This window comes from Mercenaria mercenaria, chromosome 15 (assembly GCF_021730395.1).
Source record: "Mercenaria mercenaria strain notata chromosome 15, MADL_Memer_1, whole genome shotgun sequence".
Classification (NCBI taxonomy): Eukaryota; Metazoa; Mollusca; class Bivalvia; order Venerida; family Veneridae; genus Mercenaria; species Mercenaria mercenaria.
Window position 1 is genome coordinate 48,108,388 of NC_069375.1, and position 18,997 is coordinate 48,127,384.

An 18,997-nucleotide genomic window follows, 5' to 3' on the forward strand; every position below is an offset into this window, starting at 1 on the left:
GGCAACATATAATCTCAAAATGTTTTAAAATTTTGAATCCCTAAAGCTAGAGATACCTTTTTAGCCATACATGAACGAATTCCCTACTGTAGTTCTGGAGAAGACGATTGATGAAATTTATTATACACTTTTAGGGACCCTGCCTCCCAGACCCCAATGGGGTTATGGCCATCATTTAGACAATATTAGGTCACCATTAGAGGATGATTCTAGCAAAATTTGGTTACATTCCAACGAGTAGTTCCGAAGAAGAAGCCGTTTGAAGAAAATATTGACGTATAAACGGACTGTCACTTGATTCCAATAGGTCACAAAGGTCCTTCAGACTCGGGTGAGCTAAACAGCACACGGTAAACATTCAGATTGTGGGCAAGAGGTGACAAAGTTACGAACTGTAAGATGACTGCTGTTCAAGATGACGGTACAAAAGTTTCTTACTAAATTAGAAACACGATCACAGTTTTCCTATAGATATTTGTAGCGAAGCAAAACGCAGGTATGATAAAATACGAAAATAAACAGGCACGGTCGGTTTAGGTTGAATAATGTCTGATGTTAGCATACGATATTTGATATAAAGATAACAAAATCAAACTGGACAAGCCGTTTAATAAGGTAAGAAAAGCCAAATTACTTATCATTATATAAAGTTTTTAAATCTTACAGTAAACCCTTTGGAAACGTTTATTCTTGTCAATAACTGAAAGAAATGTCTTTGAAATGACATCCAAATGATTCAAAGGTAATAATACCCAGTAGTAGATTACTGAATTCCAAATTGACTGTCTACCTTGTTTCTATTAAGCTGTATATAAAACACACTTCAAATAAATATGAAAACTAAATGCATTTCAAACGTTTAAATTACTATTACTGCGCTGTTATATAATATCGCAGAATACAGAAAGAGATCGCGAAAAACAAAGCATGAAGACAATAAGCTTATTATATCATATCCAGTAACAGTATTTTCGTACTGAATAAGTCGGAATATAAACAAGTGCTAAGACATGAGTGTTTTTTTGGCAGGCTTTCCGCAGAATATATCGACGAATTGGTTTGTGCACCAAAGCATTCCGCAAGATGCCATAACGGTAAAATACTTTAAACCCATTTCTTAATTATACGTCTTCGCCATGGAAATGAATATATGAAAAGGTGATTTAATAACACGTGATATCGGTTGTCAATACACTATTACTCTCCTTCTAAAACATTTTTTTAAATAACATCAATAACAGATCTATATTAGAAAGAGTTAAATCACGTTCTTACGAAACAATTACATGTGTGCAATATAAGCGACTTTGAAACATTTAGACATTTTAAGCTTGTTTGTTTCTTATGACGTAGTACCTTGATAACACATAAACACATTCTTTCTCAATGCTAAATTTACAGACTAAGTATCATAACAAAAAATGTAGGAAGCTACCAGTAAGGCAATCTCTCTAGGATAAATATGTCAAAATACCACAACACCCTAGTGAACATATGAATCCAAAACAACAGCAATTATCTAAAAGGTAAGTCTATCTTAAGAAACAAATATTAATGAGTTAAACATTCTGAAACATCTGAATAAAAAAAAATTGTTCAGATATTTATCAACATTATCCGAACCAGCAACAAGTTTCGTCATGATGGGAATATGTATGTCCTACAGCTTCCATCAATTGATGGACTTCATCCATTGTCAGGGTACCCTTGTTGAGCGCATCCTGTATCTCTCGCCACCAATGGTCCATCTTATCTTGTGTCACGTGACCGTTATGTATCTCATGAAGAATATGATCCAAAATATGGCGATCATGCTCGTGTGAGTGCGGTGGTACAGGTGCTGGAGGATCCTCATGTTCATGTGAATGAAGCGGTGCTGGTACTGGAGGATCCTCATGTTCATGTGAATGAGGCGGTGCTGGTGTTGGAGGATCCTCATGTTCATGTGAATGAGGCGGTGCTGGTTTTGGAGGATCCTCATGTTCATGTGAATGAGGCGGTGCTTGTGGTGCCTCTTGTGATGTATAAATATCTACATCGTCGTTGTCCGTAGTCTTTCTTAGAGCACGTTTAAAGCGAGACCATGAGTTTTGTATTGCGTCTTCTAGAAGAGGTGGAACCTCATCGGCATCCTGTTGCCGTTTTAATTTGCCTGAAAATAGACACATAAAATCACATGAAAATGTTACAATAAATCTGAATAGAATACAACGATCTGATGGCAGATTCATACAGTCAAAATATATAAAGATATATTATAAATAACAAGGCCTCCAGTATAGATCCTTCCTTGAGGACTCTCCGATAAATATAGTGTGAGTTTAGGTTTGATAAACATCAAAACGTTGTAATAGGCTTATATGCTGATGGTTCGACAACGTATAACTGGAGTTATCAGCTAACAGATAAACAGAGCAGATTACACCTTAAAATAAACAGCAAAACCTTTATAACACGTATTTGTATAAAGAAAAATGCAAGTTAACTTAAGAAATCCAATACTATCTTTTTTTAGCGGAAATAAATGAAAACCATATACATTTTAGCATGTAATTTGATAATACATCAAGTTAGTTTGATCATATTCTCGAAACACTGACTTTTGAAACCTATATCCTTTTTTATTTAAAAAAAATTACATTGTTGTTTTACAGCACAAAACAAACTTCCCATGGTATCTTTACACCAGAAATAATATTAGTGTTGTTAGTATATTGGAACAGGTTCCATCACTCAACTTCATTCTTGATTTTACCGGAAGAGTTTGTGTTTTATTCACTTGGAGCAGAAAAAAGATAAAAAAAATGATGGTGGTTGCTAATCAATAAGAGCCTAATGATCAGTAAACGGAATTTAAACAAATACTTTATCTTGAGATGGGCCCATCTGCATGTTAAAATATGGTCATCTTCTGGGGGTGGGCAATTTCTATTCTCTAAAAGGTTAATAGTATCAGACTTTTAGACTGAACATATCAAGATAATATTATTCATATTTACACGCCTTTCACAGTTTTTCAGAACACATAGTTCAGTTCAACCAGTAGTTAGATGTTACCATAATTTCACAAAAATAATCACTTTATTAAATATATGTATACAAGAGATACACATTAAATAAGTAAAAGCGTGAAACTTTACAAGATTAAGTTGTGCATGTGCAAATTTGACATTGGATTCACAGAGCAGAGTCACTGCTCTTGCATTTGACAAAATAGCACTACATGACACTGCGCCTGTGAGTTTCAGTCGTTTATGTTGATTATGATTTTACCTGTAAAAATGCTAAAAATCAGAGTCGGCAAAAAATGGCTGAAACTCACAAATGATCTTCCAAAGGATCTTTTTACAGATTTTATTATTTATGCATACCGTAAGCAAGACAATTAATTTCAACATAAAGTTGAAGACAACAGGGATTAGTTACATGTAATGCAGTTGTATCAAAGTAGTGCAATCATTGTTGAAAAAACAACAACATATTTTGAATGGTATGTATTTTTGGATTAACAGCATTATGTGCTCCTGTCAAATGAGTAAGATAGTTTTATAAAACTGAATATATATTTATAAATATTGAAAGTAATATACACACTGCTGCAGAACACAGACAGAACTCTTTTTGAGTACAGCTCTCAGATACTTCATTATATATTCTTATGCATGTTAAAAATAGTGATGGAGCAATACTGGTTTAAGAAACAATTTTCTTTCCAGTTGTTTTTGTTGACAGAAGGAGACAGCGAAAATATGTTTTTATAACGAACACTTACAGTGCTAAATTCGTACTAAAGACTTTATTATTAACATCACTATTATAGTATAGTTATTATAGTCGACATTGCACAAAATTAAAAGGAATGAAAACAACAACAAAAAAATAAAAAACAATAAAAAAACAAACGGATATGAATTCTAGAATGTCTAGTATCTTAAATCTACTAATGAAATCGTTGTTTCATTAACTGTTATATACACAGGACAATGTCGAGCTTCTTTCCCAAATGAAAGTAGAATGAAATGATAAAATTTATAGAAACTGAGGATTGTGAACTCTTAGGAAAGTTCGGGTTAGGCCATTTATAGTAATCTCACTAGCCCCATGCGTGACAACAATCTGAGGTCATCTTTTTTTTCCCACGACCGAGAAATTGGAATGGATTTCTATTTTAACGAGATTGCAGTTGCAGTTAACCCCTCCAAAAATTCAAAGCATTTGTTTATATAATAGTTAATTCAAGTCTTACACAAGTGGAAATTGTGTCCTTTTTTAAGTTTGTTATTTTCGTTTCTTTTTGCATTATGTTCACGTTTGGTACAAAATCAGAGAAAATACTCCAGTTCGGGATGTTCGTACACCTTCAAGTGAAGTCAAGCAAAAGATTACAAGAATAGTAGAATAAAAACAAACCTTCTCGGGAGTAGCTGTCACTAAAAGAGATATCGCCACCAGTTGGTTACATTCTCCTATCAATCAAGATAACACTGAAACTTATACTTACAGTGTAGTAAAACAGTAGCAAATTCATTGAATAACTGTTTTGATTTTTATGATATTACAAATTATTGAAGTTGTGTTGACCAGATATTAGAAGAAGTACAAATGAGGCACTTACCATTTAGTGACAGCGGAATGTTCCTGTGTTCATATCCCTCGGGCAATACCAAAAGCACTAGCCCTAGAATCACCAGTTTCGTCATTCTCAAAATAAAACAAGCTAAAATATGCCCCAAGCAAAAAGTTTTTGTCCGATAACCCTTATATGAACTTTGAAAATTCTCAATTTTTCCTTCTCGCAACCGTAGCATTTCGCCTATTTAGTCAATGTTTACAAACAAAGACGTATTAATTGATAAGATGTTTATGAGATTGGTACATCTTCGTGTGATGAAGATGCGTCATCAGTCAGAAATAGACCCAGATTTTATGTGATTAAAAAAGAAAAGAAAAAGAAAAACACCATAATAACAGAAACATTATTTTATACATTTTACTATGTACGTTATTCATCAACATTTGCTAACTTATGTTCTATTTTTACTATATATAGTGTGCTTAAATCAATACTTCATATTTTCATAAGATAACTACACATTTAAAACTTGCAATATGTTGTCTGTAACAAGTACAGTGCTATCATTATTATTTAAATTACAACCTAACCGTTTTAATAAAAAGTCGCAATTACACGCTTAAATATCATAAAACCATATACAGCAAATTTCTTTTATACTCAGTTCCAAAAGAAAGTGTGCACTTTTTAAGTTTAAATATTTAAAAAAATTCCCCGACGTTTTTGTTTCATGTTTTCATACACTAACTCTCAGGTATAACTCAAAATCTAAAATGCACACCAATTTGTTTACAAACCGATTTAAATTTTGGTACCAAACATTATAAGTTTTCATGAAAATAACCGAGAAAAAATAACAGAAAACTAAGTGCACACTTTTTTCTGGAACTGAGTGTATAATTGTAAGAAAGAAACGACAGCGTCGTTGACATGCTATATGAAAGCAGAAATAATAACTGTATAGACCTTTTTAATTTGATTTTTTTTGTGGCTCTTTAAAATTGGGATGAGGACGCTAAATAAATAAAACTTTATGATTGAATTATTTCTCTAAATGCTATTTACCACACATGGTGCTAAATATCAGATACCGGCTTTCATAGCACTCTCCAGGAGGAACAAATTGTCTACTTTCTATTTGTTTAAAATAAACTGGGTAAAATGATATATACAAAGTATCAATCACGAAGCAAAAATGGTATCACATTAACATGCGCAATTATTTAAAAAGCCATTGCCCGACTTATTAAACACATCTATTTTTTTACATGTAATTAATGTCTTTAAAGACAGTAAAATAGAAAGTCGGTTTCATCAACCATTTGTTTCTATTAGGTCATACAATAGGTCCATCAACACAAGCTTGGCAGAAGTGGAACATAAAAGAAGAATGTATGAAATTATAGCTAGGTAACACTGTAGCTAGATGATTTTCTCTGGTTTCTGGGAACAAGTGAAGTGGCTTAAAGTGAAGCTGATAAAAAGCAGGATTGACCCAGTTTCGTTAGAGAATACGTTCGACTGACGCAACATGGAGATATCAAAGATCTAAATTTAGACGGTTTTTAATGGATGTCTACGCTAAAATTAAAGATAATCAGACCTAGCGTAGCCATCAATTGTAGTGGGTTGTGAATGGTGAATCCTCCTGGATTTTCTGAAACTAGGTTTTTATGAAAGGTTCACCTCTCATCAAATCTTATCAGAATGATGTTTTGACATATGATAAAATTATTTGGGAAGATAATGATCCTATAGTATTAAATGATGTACTTAACGAGAATAAACATATTTTTGATGAAATTTTAAACAAGCTAGAGTCTGATGATTCGGACTTAGACACCTGTATAAATAATCTGAAAACTATAATTTTTGATATTTCCTACCAATTACATGGTAAAACATTTACTGTGCGTCCCCATAAAAAGATACTTAAGAAGTCCCCATGGTTTGATGATAGATGTAAACAGGCTAAAAAGTCTTTTTGTAATGATAAAAGAGCATTTAAAATAAATCCATCTGAAGAAAACAGATTGAAGTTCCTCTCTAGCAGGAGTGCTTTTACCAGTATTAAAAGTAAGGCAAAAAGAGAATTTTATTACACGGAAAAAAGCAAACTAGCTGATTTAAGCAAAAGAAACCCACGCAAGTTCTGGAAATATATTAAAAAGTACAAGAATAAAAACATGCCAGATTCTGTTAATATTAGCTTAAATGAGTTTGCCGAGTATTTTAAAACGTTATCCAACCCTTTGCAAGATGATTTTATGTCGGAGAACGAGAATATTGGTAGTGCAGAGAACTTACGTATAGATGAACTCGATTGTCCATTTACAGTTGAGGAAGTGTCCAAAGTAATTCGCAGTTTAAATAGACATAAGAGTTGTGATTATGATAAAAATGTTGCTGATTTTTTCATTGACTCGAATAATTTTATTACTCCTTATTTGGTTTCTATCTTTAACAAAATATACGACTCGGGAAGATACCCTGAATCATGGTGTAAAGGTGTGATTATACCTATCTTTAAAAAGGGGGATGAGTCGAACCCAAATAATTACAGGGGAATAACTCTTGTTAACATATTAGCAAAAATTTTTCACTAACTCTAAGAAATAGAATTAATAAATGGTGCGAAGCCAATGATGTTTTTAACGATGTTCAGTTTGGATTTAGAGATAATCGTAGCACTAGTGACTGTATATTTTTATTACATACAATTATTCAAAATGCTTTGTATAATAAATCTAAATTATTTTGTGCCTTTATAGACTATGAAAAGGCGTTTGATACTGTAACTCGTGAAGCTTTATGGGTAAAACTTTGTAATTCAGGTATTAGTTGTAAAGTCATTACAATGTTAAAGTCTATATACGCAAGTGTTAAGTCATGTGTTAAATTAACTTCTAATATGAAAATGTCCGACTTTTTTGACGTCACTATTGGCTTAAAACAAGGGGAACCACTCTCGCCTCTACTGTTTATCTTGTTTTTAAACGATATTAGAAATTGTATAGATTTCAACAACCTAACAGAGAATGATTTAAATCAGTTGTCTATGTATATGTTAATCTTTGCGGATGACATCGTTTTATTCACAACAAATGCTGATAGTCTACAAGCACAGCTAGATTGTATTTATCATTATTCTATTAAATGGGGCCTTAGGATAAATGTTTAAAAAGACTAAAGTCTGCATTTTTGAAAAACGAAAACAAAATCATGCATTTGAATGGTTTGTTAATGGTGAGAAATTAGAAATTGTCGATAATTTTTGCTATCTAGGTTTTAAACTTTACATACACTGGTAATATGAAAAACGCTGTAAAGACTCTCTCTGATCAAGCCTTAAGGGCATATAGCAATTTGCTGTCTCTATTTAGTAGGATTAATCTAGATGTTAGAACGAAATTATCACTTTTTGATACAATGGTTGCACCTATTCTATTGTATGCGTCTGATATTTGGGGAATATACGATTTTAAAGAAATAGATAAAATTCATTTACGATTTTGTAAATATGTCTTAGGTGTGCGTAATCAAACCCCAAACTTGGCTGTTTTTGGAGAACTTGGTCGTTTTCCATTGTCTGTTATCATGAAAGAGAGAGCATTAAAATATTGGATAAAAATCATGAAAAACCAAGATATGCCTATGTATAGACTATTTGTTGAACAATGCAATAGACGAAATGTAAATTCATGGTCTCATAAAATTAAATCTTTGTTAGATAATTTAGGCTTTAGTGATGTCTTTTTGAATTTTGATTCAAATTGTAACTATTATAATATGTTTAAACATCGGTTACGCGATCAGTATATACAAAACTGGAAAGCGTCGATTCAAAATATATCAAAATTGGAATATTATAGAAAATTTAAAGTAGAATTCTGTTATGAGAAATATTTGGATATATTGCAAAGCAATTTATTGAGAAGGCAATACACCAGTTTTAGAACTGCATCGCATAGCCTTGAGATTGAGGTTGGACGTTATACTGGTATTGATAGACAACAGCGTGTCTGTAAAATGTGCTCAAGTCATTTTGTTGAGTCCGAATATCACTTCCTACTTTGTTGTAACAAGTACTCAAACATTAGACAGAAATATTCTATAAATACAGCCTGGCCGTCTGTACAGAAATTCATTAATATTATGTCATCTACTAATAAGAAAAGAGTGATTAAAAATGCTAAATATGTAAGCGAAGCTTTTAAATTACGGAAACAAACCCTTGAAGTTCTAACCGCTTCTTAGTTTTGTTTACTATGTTATCTTTTTGGATGATATGTTCCGCTTTATTTGTATGTTAAAATTGTTTCTATATTTTATGTCAATATGTCTTGACCATATTTGTAATAGATTTTGTAAATGGTCAAAGGCATTTGTAATGCCGATTTGCCAATAAATGAAATGAAATGAATCAAAAAGAAAAGTATCATCCTCAAATTTTTATGTCACTTTTATGGCGGCCATCTTGAAAAACAAAATGGCCGCCATCTTTTGCTTTAAATACCTTCTAAATGTTGAAGAAGAGGGGTTTAAATGCATGTGTGTGCACAATTCTCTTGTTTCAATGACACGTCTAAGCTCAGATACAATGTCAATTTTTTTCTTCAACATTATAGGTCATTTCAGCCATTTCTTATTTCAAAATGGCCGCCATTTGCTTCAAAAGACCCTATTTTTTACCATTATTTTTCGAACAATACATTTTGAATAAACAAAGGATTAGTTTTGGCTTGGTATAATTGCTAATTTATGATATGTGGTATATTCAAGACTTTTAAAACTGTGTGACAATAGTTTTACATCACTTTGTAACTGCTGTAATTTACGCTACAAGAATCTATGTTACACAAGTATGAGTTTTTGTTTTAAAATAAAATTTTACAACTAGCGTCATAACTGTGTTATTTTATGCAGGATTCATTACCTTTGTTTGAAAGCATATTTTCTAGGACAGTTACATAATATTGCATCATGTAATGTCCGTGAAAATAATATGTTACCAAATTATTACAATAATATGAGTTACCAAATTATTATAGTACATGGCGATTTGTGAGGATATGGACAGCCGTGAGAAAAATATTGAAAAATGTAGAGGCCTATGCCACATTGTAGATTGAAGTAATTTATCGTTATTTCCCATGTATCTCTTTCCGGACATGCGACTAGAATAAGTTATGACGTCATAAATATGGCGGCTAAAGAGAAAAAAAGAAAGGCAGAAAATGTATGACTGCTGAATAATTACAGGTGACAACGTTCTTGCAAAACTATATATTTACTGAAGGTAATGTTCATTCTATTCATTCTAGCAGATAAAACACTTTCATGACATAGAAGATGACATTTATTATGCTTAAAATGAAAAAAAATATCCATAAAAGTAAGAACATGACTAAATAACGATATTAAGTGAGCAAATATTTGTTTAATGGCGCAGTATGTTCGATTAGAATAAAAAAGGCTTACGTTTTATATAAGGAAATTTATAGTACTAAAACCTACACCCTGAGTCCTTCCAATAAACAGGATTTGGTCACTCATCACATCCATGAAGTATGTATTTTTAAAGTTCGCAGAGATGATCAGCAAGATGATGTTAGATTCTTCAATTGCATGTATAATCACATTAAGCTCGCTTAATAGATAATTAAACGTCATATACATGTCCCACTCCTAATTTATCTAATCATATAATTTCACATCAAACTGCTATTTTACACTCCGTGAACAGGTATTGCGTCTAAGTTTATGCTAATTCTGCTAAAAACATTCTTAATTAGTATAAAGTCTTGCAAAATCTAGAAAAATTAAAATCCAACAGTTACAAGATTTGCTGTTCGGTAGTTTCATATGATTTATCAAATAATCTAATGAATGAGAAAGGAACTGCTTTAATTAAACGCACTTTTGTGCATTTAATTTAAGTTAAGCCTTTTCTTCTTGTAACATTGTTAAACATTTTTTTCCATGTGAACCTATGAGGCAGTTTGTAAATCCCTCTCCTTTTTTGAACAACATTGATGTCCGGTTAGGGAATGCAGTTCTTGGAGAGGTAATTAACATTTTGTGAGAACTGTCTCTACCTAGCTTGTCACAGACTTTTTCGAATGAATTAGAAAACATTATAGGTGCGGTTACCTTATTAACAATAATGCATTCTTGATGATGTTTTCAAATACGGATATTCCGTTGTTGCCCAAATAGTTGATATCTTTATGCCGGGGAGGTGCAGTTATTAAATGAAACTAACAATGCAAAAACTACTGCATCGCATGTGATTACATATCTCTATATCAAAAATTCATTTCAGTTCACAGATTTACTCGATTTTTTCTCAAATTAGTTGCCCATACAATATTTTGAAATATATCAGCCCAAGTAAGTATCTAGTACTTGATACCTGGTTTGCCGCACAATAGCTTTATAGGTTATGTTGTATGTCGGTTATATGCGAAGTTAAAAAATACCTTTTCCTGTACCTTTATATAATTGTCAATACATCTTTCAAGAATTAAATGAACACTATCAATATGTCATTTTGCATCTGCGAGAATATTCTACGATATGTCACTATCGTAATTTAGACTTGTGTGTGTGTGTTTGAAGTTACTTAGCAACTTGAAAACACTTCTGTTACAACGTGTATCAAAACAGTAGTTATTTATATCAAATTCAATAGAAAATTTCCCAAATGTATTTGATAAATTAATAAAATGTTTATCTGACCCGTTTATTTGGAGATACTGTGCATATTTGGTGTTCAGCCCTTTGTCAGCTGGATGCTACACTTTCCTCTTTTATCGTGTCTAACAAAAAAAGGTGGACAACGCCATGATAGGTCGTTCATAAACTGGCATTGAGCTGCTTTGATATAATTCTGCTTTCCTGATTCGTCTTATCTTTAATAATGTTCTGCTGTTGTTCTGCTTTCTGCAATGGCATGTACATGTATAATATGCGTATATGGTTTGTAAAAAGCTCTAAGATCCCTTGAAAGTACTGAAATCAACTAATCAAAGTAATAGAAGACTTGGTTTTGACAGAGTTTGTTCATTAGAGGTTTAGAAAGGAAGATGAAAAACCCCTAGCGCCCTAGCACCAGCTTAAGCGGAATTCTATTATGGTAATATTAAATGAACTCTATAATATTAAAGGAACAGAGGTTTTTCATATATTAATTATTTACCACATTACTTTTGTGTTTCATATTACGTGCCTTTAGATACCCCTGCGTGAAAAAGACATTCAGCTGTCAGGGGCTTAATTTTATGTATACTGTTCTATAACATCGGAATATGGTTGGGTATAATTATGTGTGAGTATTTTTGTCAACCTACCGTTTTAAACATACCAGCATTGTTTTGCAGGCCTTGCTGCACTATGTTCCTTTATTTTTACGTTTTGAGCTTGCTGTCTATATGCTTTACTTTGATCATGTATTTATCATGTTCTAAAGCTGCAGTGTTATAGTTTAAAGTTTTAATGAAAGAAAGACAATGAAAAGATTGCTTCATCATTACCATCTGCCCCTGATGCCCATCCTTCTGCAATAAGCTGACCGTAATCGCGGAAAGCCCAAAACATTTGAATGTAGGTAATAAATAATACTGTGTGTAGATTAAGGTGTTCCGTTAGGGCCAGCGCCTGCTCCCTGTGAACGCGAAGCGCGAAGGTACGACGGTGCGATGGGAAGCGCGACAGTACGATGGTGACAAAACGACAGTGCGATGGCGAAGCGCGACGGTAACAGTCCCCCGTACAGTCGCGCTTCGCCATCGTGCTGTCGCGCTTCACCATCGTAGTGTCGCGCTTCGCCAGCGCACTGTCGCGCTTTACCATCGTACTGTCACCATCGCACTGTCGCGCTTCGCCATCGCACTGTCGCGCTTCATCATCGTAGTGTCACCATCGTACTGTCGCGCTTCGCCATCGTACTGTCGCGCTTCACCATCGCCATCGTACTGTCGCGCTTCTCCATCGTACTGTCGCGCTTCGCCATCGCACTGTCGCGCTTCACCATCGTAGTGTCACCATCGTACTGTCGCGCTTCGCCATCGTACTGTCGCGTTTCACTATCTTTTCTCTGTTTACTTAAGGGCCGACTTTAATTAAACTCTGTATTGTATAGTATTGTCAACTCTGTCCAATGATCAAATAATTGGAACGCTTTTCGGCACGGGTATTACTGAAATGAATATCAACAGACCTGATGTTATTCAAATGAAAATTCCCCGGCAGAGTGTCACTCAAATGAATATCATCTGGCATGATGGTATTAAAAAAATATCATACCTTAATATTGTTTGAAATGTATTATTCCAAAATAGGCTCCGTTGGTCTATGGCTATTTTACATTGTTTACTTGTGGGTAATTAAAACGAATATCACCTAACCGAGTGTTATTTATGAACAAAATAACATTGAATTCAAAATTAACGTCTCTGTGGAAAAATAAATGATAATGTATTTACATGTAATTAATTGTTTTGTGAGAAAATGTTGTTTAATCAGCTCATATATTTCAAGCCATGAAACGTTAAAAGTATATATTGTCAGCTAAAAATAATAAAAATTCACTGTTTTATCAATTTTGCTTATAAAGCTTTTGGGTAAATTTTATGCAAAAGTGTTAATTAGTTCTAGAATACAGTTGTTTGTTTCCGCTTACCCGACCGACACTGTCTTTTTACCACTGACCCTAAAGTTTTTATTGAAGAAACGTATTGGATAAATATGTAGATTTATGTTAAACAAGATTATTAGTAAGTAAATCCAAGCACGCCCCTCCGTCTGACCGTATATTTCTATACATTAAAGTCGGCCCTTAAGTAAACAGGGAAAAGTTGGTGAAGCGCGACAGTACGATGGTGACACTACGATGGTGAAACACGACAGTGCGATGGCGAAGCGCGACAGTACGACGGCGAAGCGTGAAAGTACGATGGTGACACTACGATGGTGAAGTGCAACAGTGCGATGGCGAAGCGCGACAGTACGATGGCGAAGCGCGACAGTACGATGATGACACTACGATGGTGAAGCGCGACAATGCGATGGCGAAGCGCGACACTACGATGGTGAAGCGCGACAGTACGATGGCTAAGCGCGACAGTACGACGGACTGTTACCATCGTAGTGTCGCACTTCGCCATCGCACTGCCGTGTTGTCACCATCGTACTGTCGCGCTTCGCCATCGTACCGTCGAACCTTCGCGTTCGCGTTCACAGGGAGCAGGCGCTGGCCCTAACGGAACACCGTAGTAAATAGCTTTGTTATTGCGGGGCTGATGACGAATTAAGTAAAACACTTTCAGTGTTGATGTCAGGTTTGAATGAATATAATTAACAGTAATTTTGAGTAATTATGTTTCCCACCACACAGGGAGTGGGAGACATATTGATTTACTCCAGTCTGTGTGTCTGTCTGTCTGTCACAGATCTTGTCCGCACTCTAAGTCGCACATTTTTCATCCGATCTTCACCAAACTGGAACAAAATGTGTTTGACCATAAGACCTCGGCCAAATTCGATAACTAACCAAATGCACCCAGGAACTTTTGAATTATGGCCCTTGAATTACTGATTGAGTCCATTCGTCCAAGCCGTCTAATTTGGTCCATTCATCTAATCCATCTAGAGAAACTAGACATTTTTCATAGGGGCAGTTGTGGGAGACATGCTCTTTTCTCAAAAGCATCTTTAGTTAAGAAGATTTTCATGAATTTAACACTTGCATTTAGTTAAAAATTTCTGTATAACTTTTACTGGCATAATTGTATTGATCATGTTTAAATCTGATCAAGATAAAATTGCAAACAATACATGTTATTTGTACAATCTTATAATAAGAGCATAGACAACTGCTTGTTTGTTTTGCGATTAGCACCGTATATCAACAGTACCTTAGAGTTATGTAATGGCGAGTATTTGTCACAGTCATAGTTCTGTACTGGTATTAACCTGTTCTAGGCAAGTGGACTCTGAATCAGAGGTAGAGGACAAATCATAATGGAAAACATATGGAATCGAACTCCATACAAAGGCGCCCTCCGTTGTGAGATAACGGGTGGGCGATATATCCAGGAAATGAAAACAAATGTTAAGAAAGTGGAAAAATACACTGAAGTCATACAAAACAGTATGTTCTCCGTGACGATTTGATAGAAGACATTGTGTCTGAAATCATTCGTCCCCACCTCTGAAAATTCATGTAAGGAAGTCGGCAGTTTCTTGCGGAGAACAGGTTTGTACTGGTACTGAATCCAGGAACATTGGTTAGGTTAACTGCCCGCCGTTACATGACTGAAATACTGTTGAAAAACGGCGTTAATCCCAAAACAAACAAACAAACATACATTAGTATGTAAATTAACATCATAAACACTTACGGGAAAAATAAACTAAAAAAGAGATATAGACAACAAACAAATATACAAAACAAAAAGCAATTTTCAAGCTTGCTTATTTGCTTCACCGTTTCTAACCTATACCTATTTGTAAATTCTACCTATGAAGACAAAGAAAATGGTGAAAACTATCAAATGCAAGGCAATCCACCCTTTCAAAAATACAGCGCTTTGCAAATATATGAATTTAACAGAAATACCATTAAACAATTGATATCATGCATTAGGTTACTTTATTTTAAAAACAAATAATTGGTAAACATTGCCAAACAGCAAACTGACCAAAATTCTGAAGACCAAAAGTTCTAAAATGAATTCTTTTTATCCAAACCAGCAGCAACGGCTCCCAAGATTAATGTCTGAATGCTCCAAGGATGCCATCAAACGGTTGACTTCATCCTTTGTGACGCTTCCATTTTGGAGCGCATTCTTTATTTGTGTCCACCAATGAATCATATTGTCTTGTGTCACGTGACCTCTATGTATCTCATCACGAATATGATCTAAAAGATGGTGTCCATGCTCGTGCGAATGACCAGGTTCTGGCGGTGCTGGAGGCGCTTCAAGTGACTCGTAACTATCTACATTGTCGCGAGAAGACTTTCCTGGAGCACGTTTGAAGCGGGACCATGAATTCTGTATTGCATCTTCTACAGGTTTATCCAACGTCTCAACACTCTGTTGCCGTTTTAATATGCCTGAAAATAAAATTGTTGCAATGTCACTTTAACTGTATATATATGGTGCTGATATCTAACATGAATGCTCGTTACAGATTATATCTTTTAAAAACTTTGCTGCAACCAGGAGAGAAAAAAAATGATGCCAAGCCTTAATTACCCTAAGCATTACAAAGACAATCCTTTTCGAAAAACTTTATAAAAATATCTTTATTACACTTAGCCCATCAACAAATTACCGTTCTGCTGGCTAAAACTGAAAAATAAAAGATTAAAGAAGTATTTGTAAACGACTTGATTAAAATAAAATATGACTCAAAGCAACAATATGTAAACAGATCATGTACTATAAACTCCTTTATGCAAAGCAGTTTTTAGTATCTACACGTTTTCTAGAAGTCCATACTTCTGGTCGCAGTATAAACAACAAGCTAATCTTTTTCCGTTTTGGGACATCCCAACAACTAAAAATGTAAAACTATATCAAACAGGCACATACTTTGCAAATAAAAGTAAACAACGCCTTTAACGACTGAGTTAATTAAGATATACCTGTAGGCCCTACTAGCAAAACTGGTATCGCTTCTGTTGTAATTTAAGGTAGTGTGCATGCTTTGTGTACAATTAATTACGCTCACTGCTTTAAATTTCTTGTAATCAAAATATACATTTTCGATCGGCCTTTGTAAGCAAATAGATATTCGGGCTCACGATGAAAAAAAAAACAACGAAATATACGTATACTTTTGTTTAAAAATCATTTGTAGACTGTTTTATGGAGTATTTGTCTGAATATGAACTATTTTAATACGACCAGCGAATAACCTACATACATGAAAAGCAAAATCTATCTCGGGTTATTCTGCAATAAACCACTCGCGTGCAATGACGTCATCCGATCCAGGTGCGTAGCACGGTCGTAAAAAGTAGTTACCATTTTTTTCTAAAACTGTTGATACTAGTATGTCGTGTTAGAATCGAAATAATAAGTTCCCAAGTGTGATTTATCGTAGAGTAACCCGAGTTTTTCGTTCTTATGCGAAACAATATATCACTCAGGCCTACGGCCTTCATGATATATTCTTACACATAAGAACTCAAAACTCGGGTTATTCTATGATAAACCACGTTTGGGAACTTATTATTTCTTAAATAACCTAAAGGTACCAAACATACATGTAAGTAACTTCATTCATTGAAAAACAGTCATAAAAGATAACTGTTTATAAATAATCAGCCTGCACATCTGTGCAGTCTTGGTGAAGTTCATTATGGAAATTTAGTAGGGTAAGGGTTAAAGTCAAACACGTATGATTTATATGTATTTATGTTTAACTTACGTAATAACAGTCTTGTAAGTGTCTGTCTAGTAAATGTAATGTCTAATGGTTATCAATAAAAAAAAAGCTTTTTCAATGTAGATTTATTCAGGAAATCACAGTTTCAAAAAAAGATATATACACAGGACATTGAAGAGCGTCTGATTAAGTGAATCTTTCCATTATAAAGTATAAAGATAGCAAAGGAAATACAAATGTAAAATGAATTGATACAGATAAAGGTAAACTTCAGGTTAAAATATATATCGTAATCTCACTGGCTGGAAACGTGATTGCTTTCTGAGGTGATCATTTTACTCACGACCGAGAAACCGAAATAGCTTTTTTTTTATTTCGTTGTAATTCGTTTGATAAAAGTGTAGTTTGTGGATTTTCCCGTTTGACGTTGAATTAGAATAGTGAATTGAGATTCAATCTACCATTACCTTAAGTTTGTTATTCAAATGGGGATCTACAACAATTTAGCAAAAGTCATTAGCAAGCTAATTCTCTATTATATTTGTTCTTTGAAATTCAAAACAAAGTGAAAATACACTTACCATTCATGGCTACCGGAATGTTCCCATGTTCGTATCCGTCGGGCATTAACAATAGCACCAGTCCTAGAATCACCAATTTCTTCATTCTCAAACTACAACAAACCAAAATATTTGCCCAACTACTTTGTTTTTGTCCTGTAACCTTCTAAAATGTTTCACAAAAGTGCCCAAGCTTTCGTTCTCGCGTCCGTAGCATTTCGCCTATTTAGTGCAATGATTAAAAACAAAGACGTAAATGGCTTTGATAAGATGTCATGTGATTGTTTCATCTCCGTGTGAACAAGAAAATCCTGTACACAATTTTACGGCTGTAAAAGACCTGTATTTTTGTTCAAAATAACAGTCATGCTTGTTCCAAATTTACACCTGTAGATTTTATATAACAACATTGATTTTACAGCTGTAGATTTCAATTTACAGCTGTCAAACGACTGTAAAACAGTTCGAAATATGCAAATGAGCTACACCTGTAAAAAAGTTACAGCTGTAAAAATGAAAAAAAGTTACAGCTGTAAAAATGCCCAAAAGTTACAGCTGTAGAAATATTATAGGTGTTGAAATAGGGGGTATTATTTTAAGGGACGAAAGTAGAGGTGCAAAAAGTTTTAGGATGAATTGCAATTCTCTAGATAAGGTAGCAATTACTATGAAAATGGCAAAATAAATGATCTAGTACGTAAAGTATATATGGTATGATTACAGTATAGCAAAAACAAAATTCAAGAGTAGGATACAAAGTAGAACAAACGCAGGGCTTGTTTATAAAACTTTCTTTGTCAGTCATGAAAACATATGACAATCTTGTAATTATTTCTTTTAAACTTATCGGCTTCCAGTATAGAGTAAATAGTTAATGTATTACTTATACATGTCCTTTTACAACTATAATAGATAATTAAACATTTGTACTTACTCTATACCCCTTTAAATTCCAAAATTTTACAAAATGTGATGTCTGTGTGAATTTCAGTTATATCCCGCCAAAATGCATTAAAGATGTTACAGCTGTAATTTTGAGACGTGGCTATTTTACAGCTGTAACTTTCAACAGTAAAATTTTTACAGCTGTAAACTGAGACCTTCATATTTTACACCTGAAATTTTCGGCTGTATTTCTGATCATTTTTCCACTTACAGGTCTTTTACAGTTGTTATTTCAAAATACAGGTCTTTTACAGACGTTTTACAGCTGTAAAACCTTTACCTTTTTTCATACAGGATTAGTGAATCAGTCATACATTGACCCAAATGTTCAGGGATTATTGTTAATTAAAAGTAGTTTATTTATGTCTGATATGTAAACATCATATAAAAGGTATGCAAAACGTATCATTTTATCAATACACACAAAAGGAGACAAACACTTCAGAAAATAAACTGTAACAATATAACTAGGCTTATCACAGACAATTTTTTACAGGCATTCATAGAACACAAATCACCA

The 18,997-nt window shown here is 33.8% G+C and overlaps 2 protein-coding genes across 2 annotated transcripts; both read right to left on the reverse strand.

Annotated features, from left to right (window-relative positions):
• Positions 1-1,015: 1,015 nt before the first annotated feature.
• On the reverse strand, positions 1,016-5,039 carry LOC123561369 (uncharacterized). Its single transcript, XM_045353684.2, has 2 exons — positions 4,616-5,039; positions 1,016-2,152 (listed from the first exon to the last, which is right to left on the reverse strand). The coding sequence occupies exons 1-2, from the start codon at positions 4,806-4,808 to the stop codon at positions 1,614-1,616; spliced, it is 732 nt and encodes a 243-aa protein (XP_045209619.2). The 5' UTR covers positions 4,809-5,039; the 3' UTR covers positions 1,016-1,613.
• A 10,169-nt stretch (positions 5,040-15,208) lies between these two features.
• On the reverse strand, positions 15,209-17,776 carry LOC123561363 (uncharacterized). Its single transcript, XM_045353672.2, has 2 exons — positions 17,554-17,776; positions 15,209-15,692 (listed from the first exon to the last, which is right to left on the reverse strand). Exons 1-2 carry the CDS (start codon positions 17,636-17,638, stop codon positions 15,316-15,318), a joined length of 462 nt encoding a protein of 153 aa, XP_045209607.1. The 5' UTR covers positions 17,639-17,776; the 3' UTR covers positions 15,209-15,315.
• Between the last annotated feature and the right edge of the window lie 1,221 nt (positions 17,777-18,997).

What these genes read in the sequence shown, in the direction of transcription:
- LOC123561369 (XM_045353684.2), bottom strand. Translation starts at nt 4,808, where the DNA reads ATGCTACGGTTGCGAGAAGGAAAAATTGAGAATTTTCAAAGTTCATAT. An exon ending in CATTCCGCTGTCACTAAATG is followed by an intron (nt 2,153 to 4,615) that starts GTAAGTGCCTCA and finishes GTCTATTTTCAG; the next exon opens with GCAAATTAAAACGGCAACAG.
- LOC123561363 (XM_045353672.2), bottom strand. Translation starts at nt 17,638, where the DNA reads ATGAAGAAATTGGTGATTCTAGGACTGGTGCTATTGTTAATGCCCGAC. An exon ending in CATTCCGGTAGCCATGAATG is followed by an intron (nt 15,693 to 17,553) that starts GTAAGTGTATTT and finishes TTTTATTTTCAG; the next exon opens with GCATATTAAAACGGCAACAG.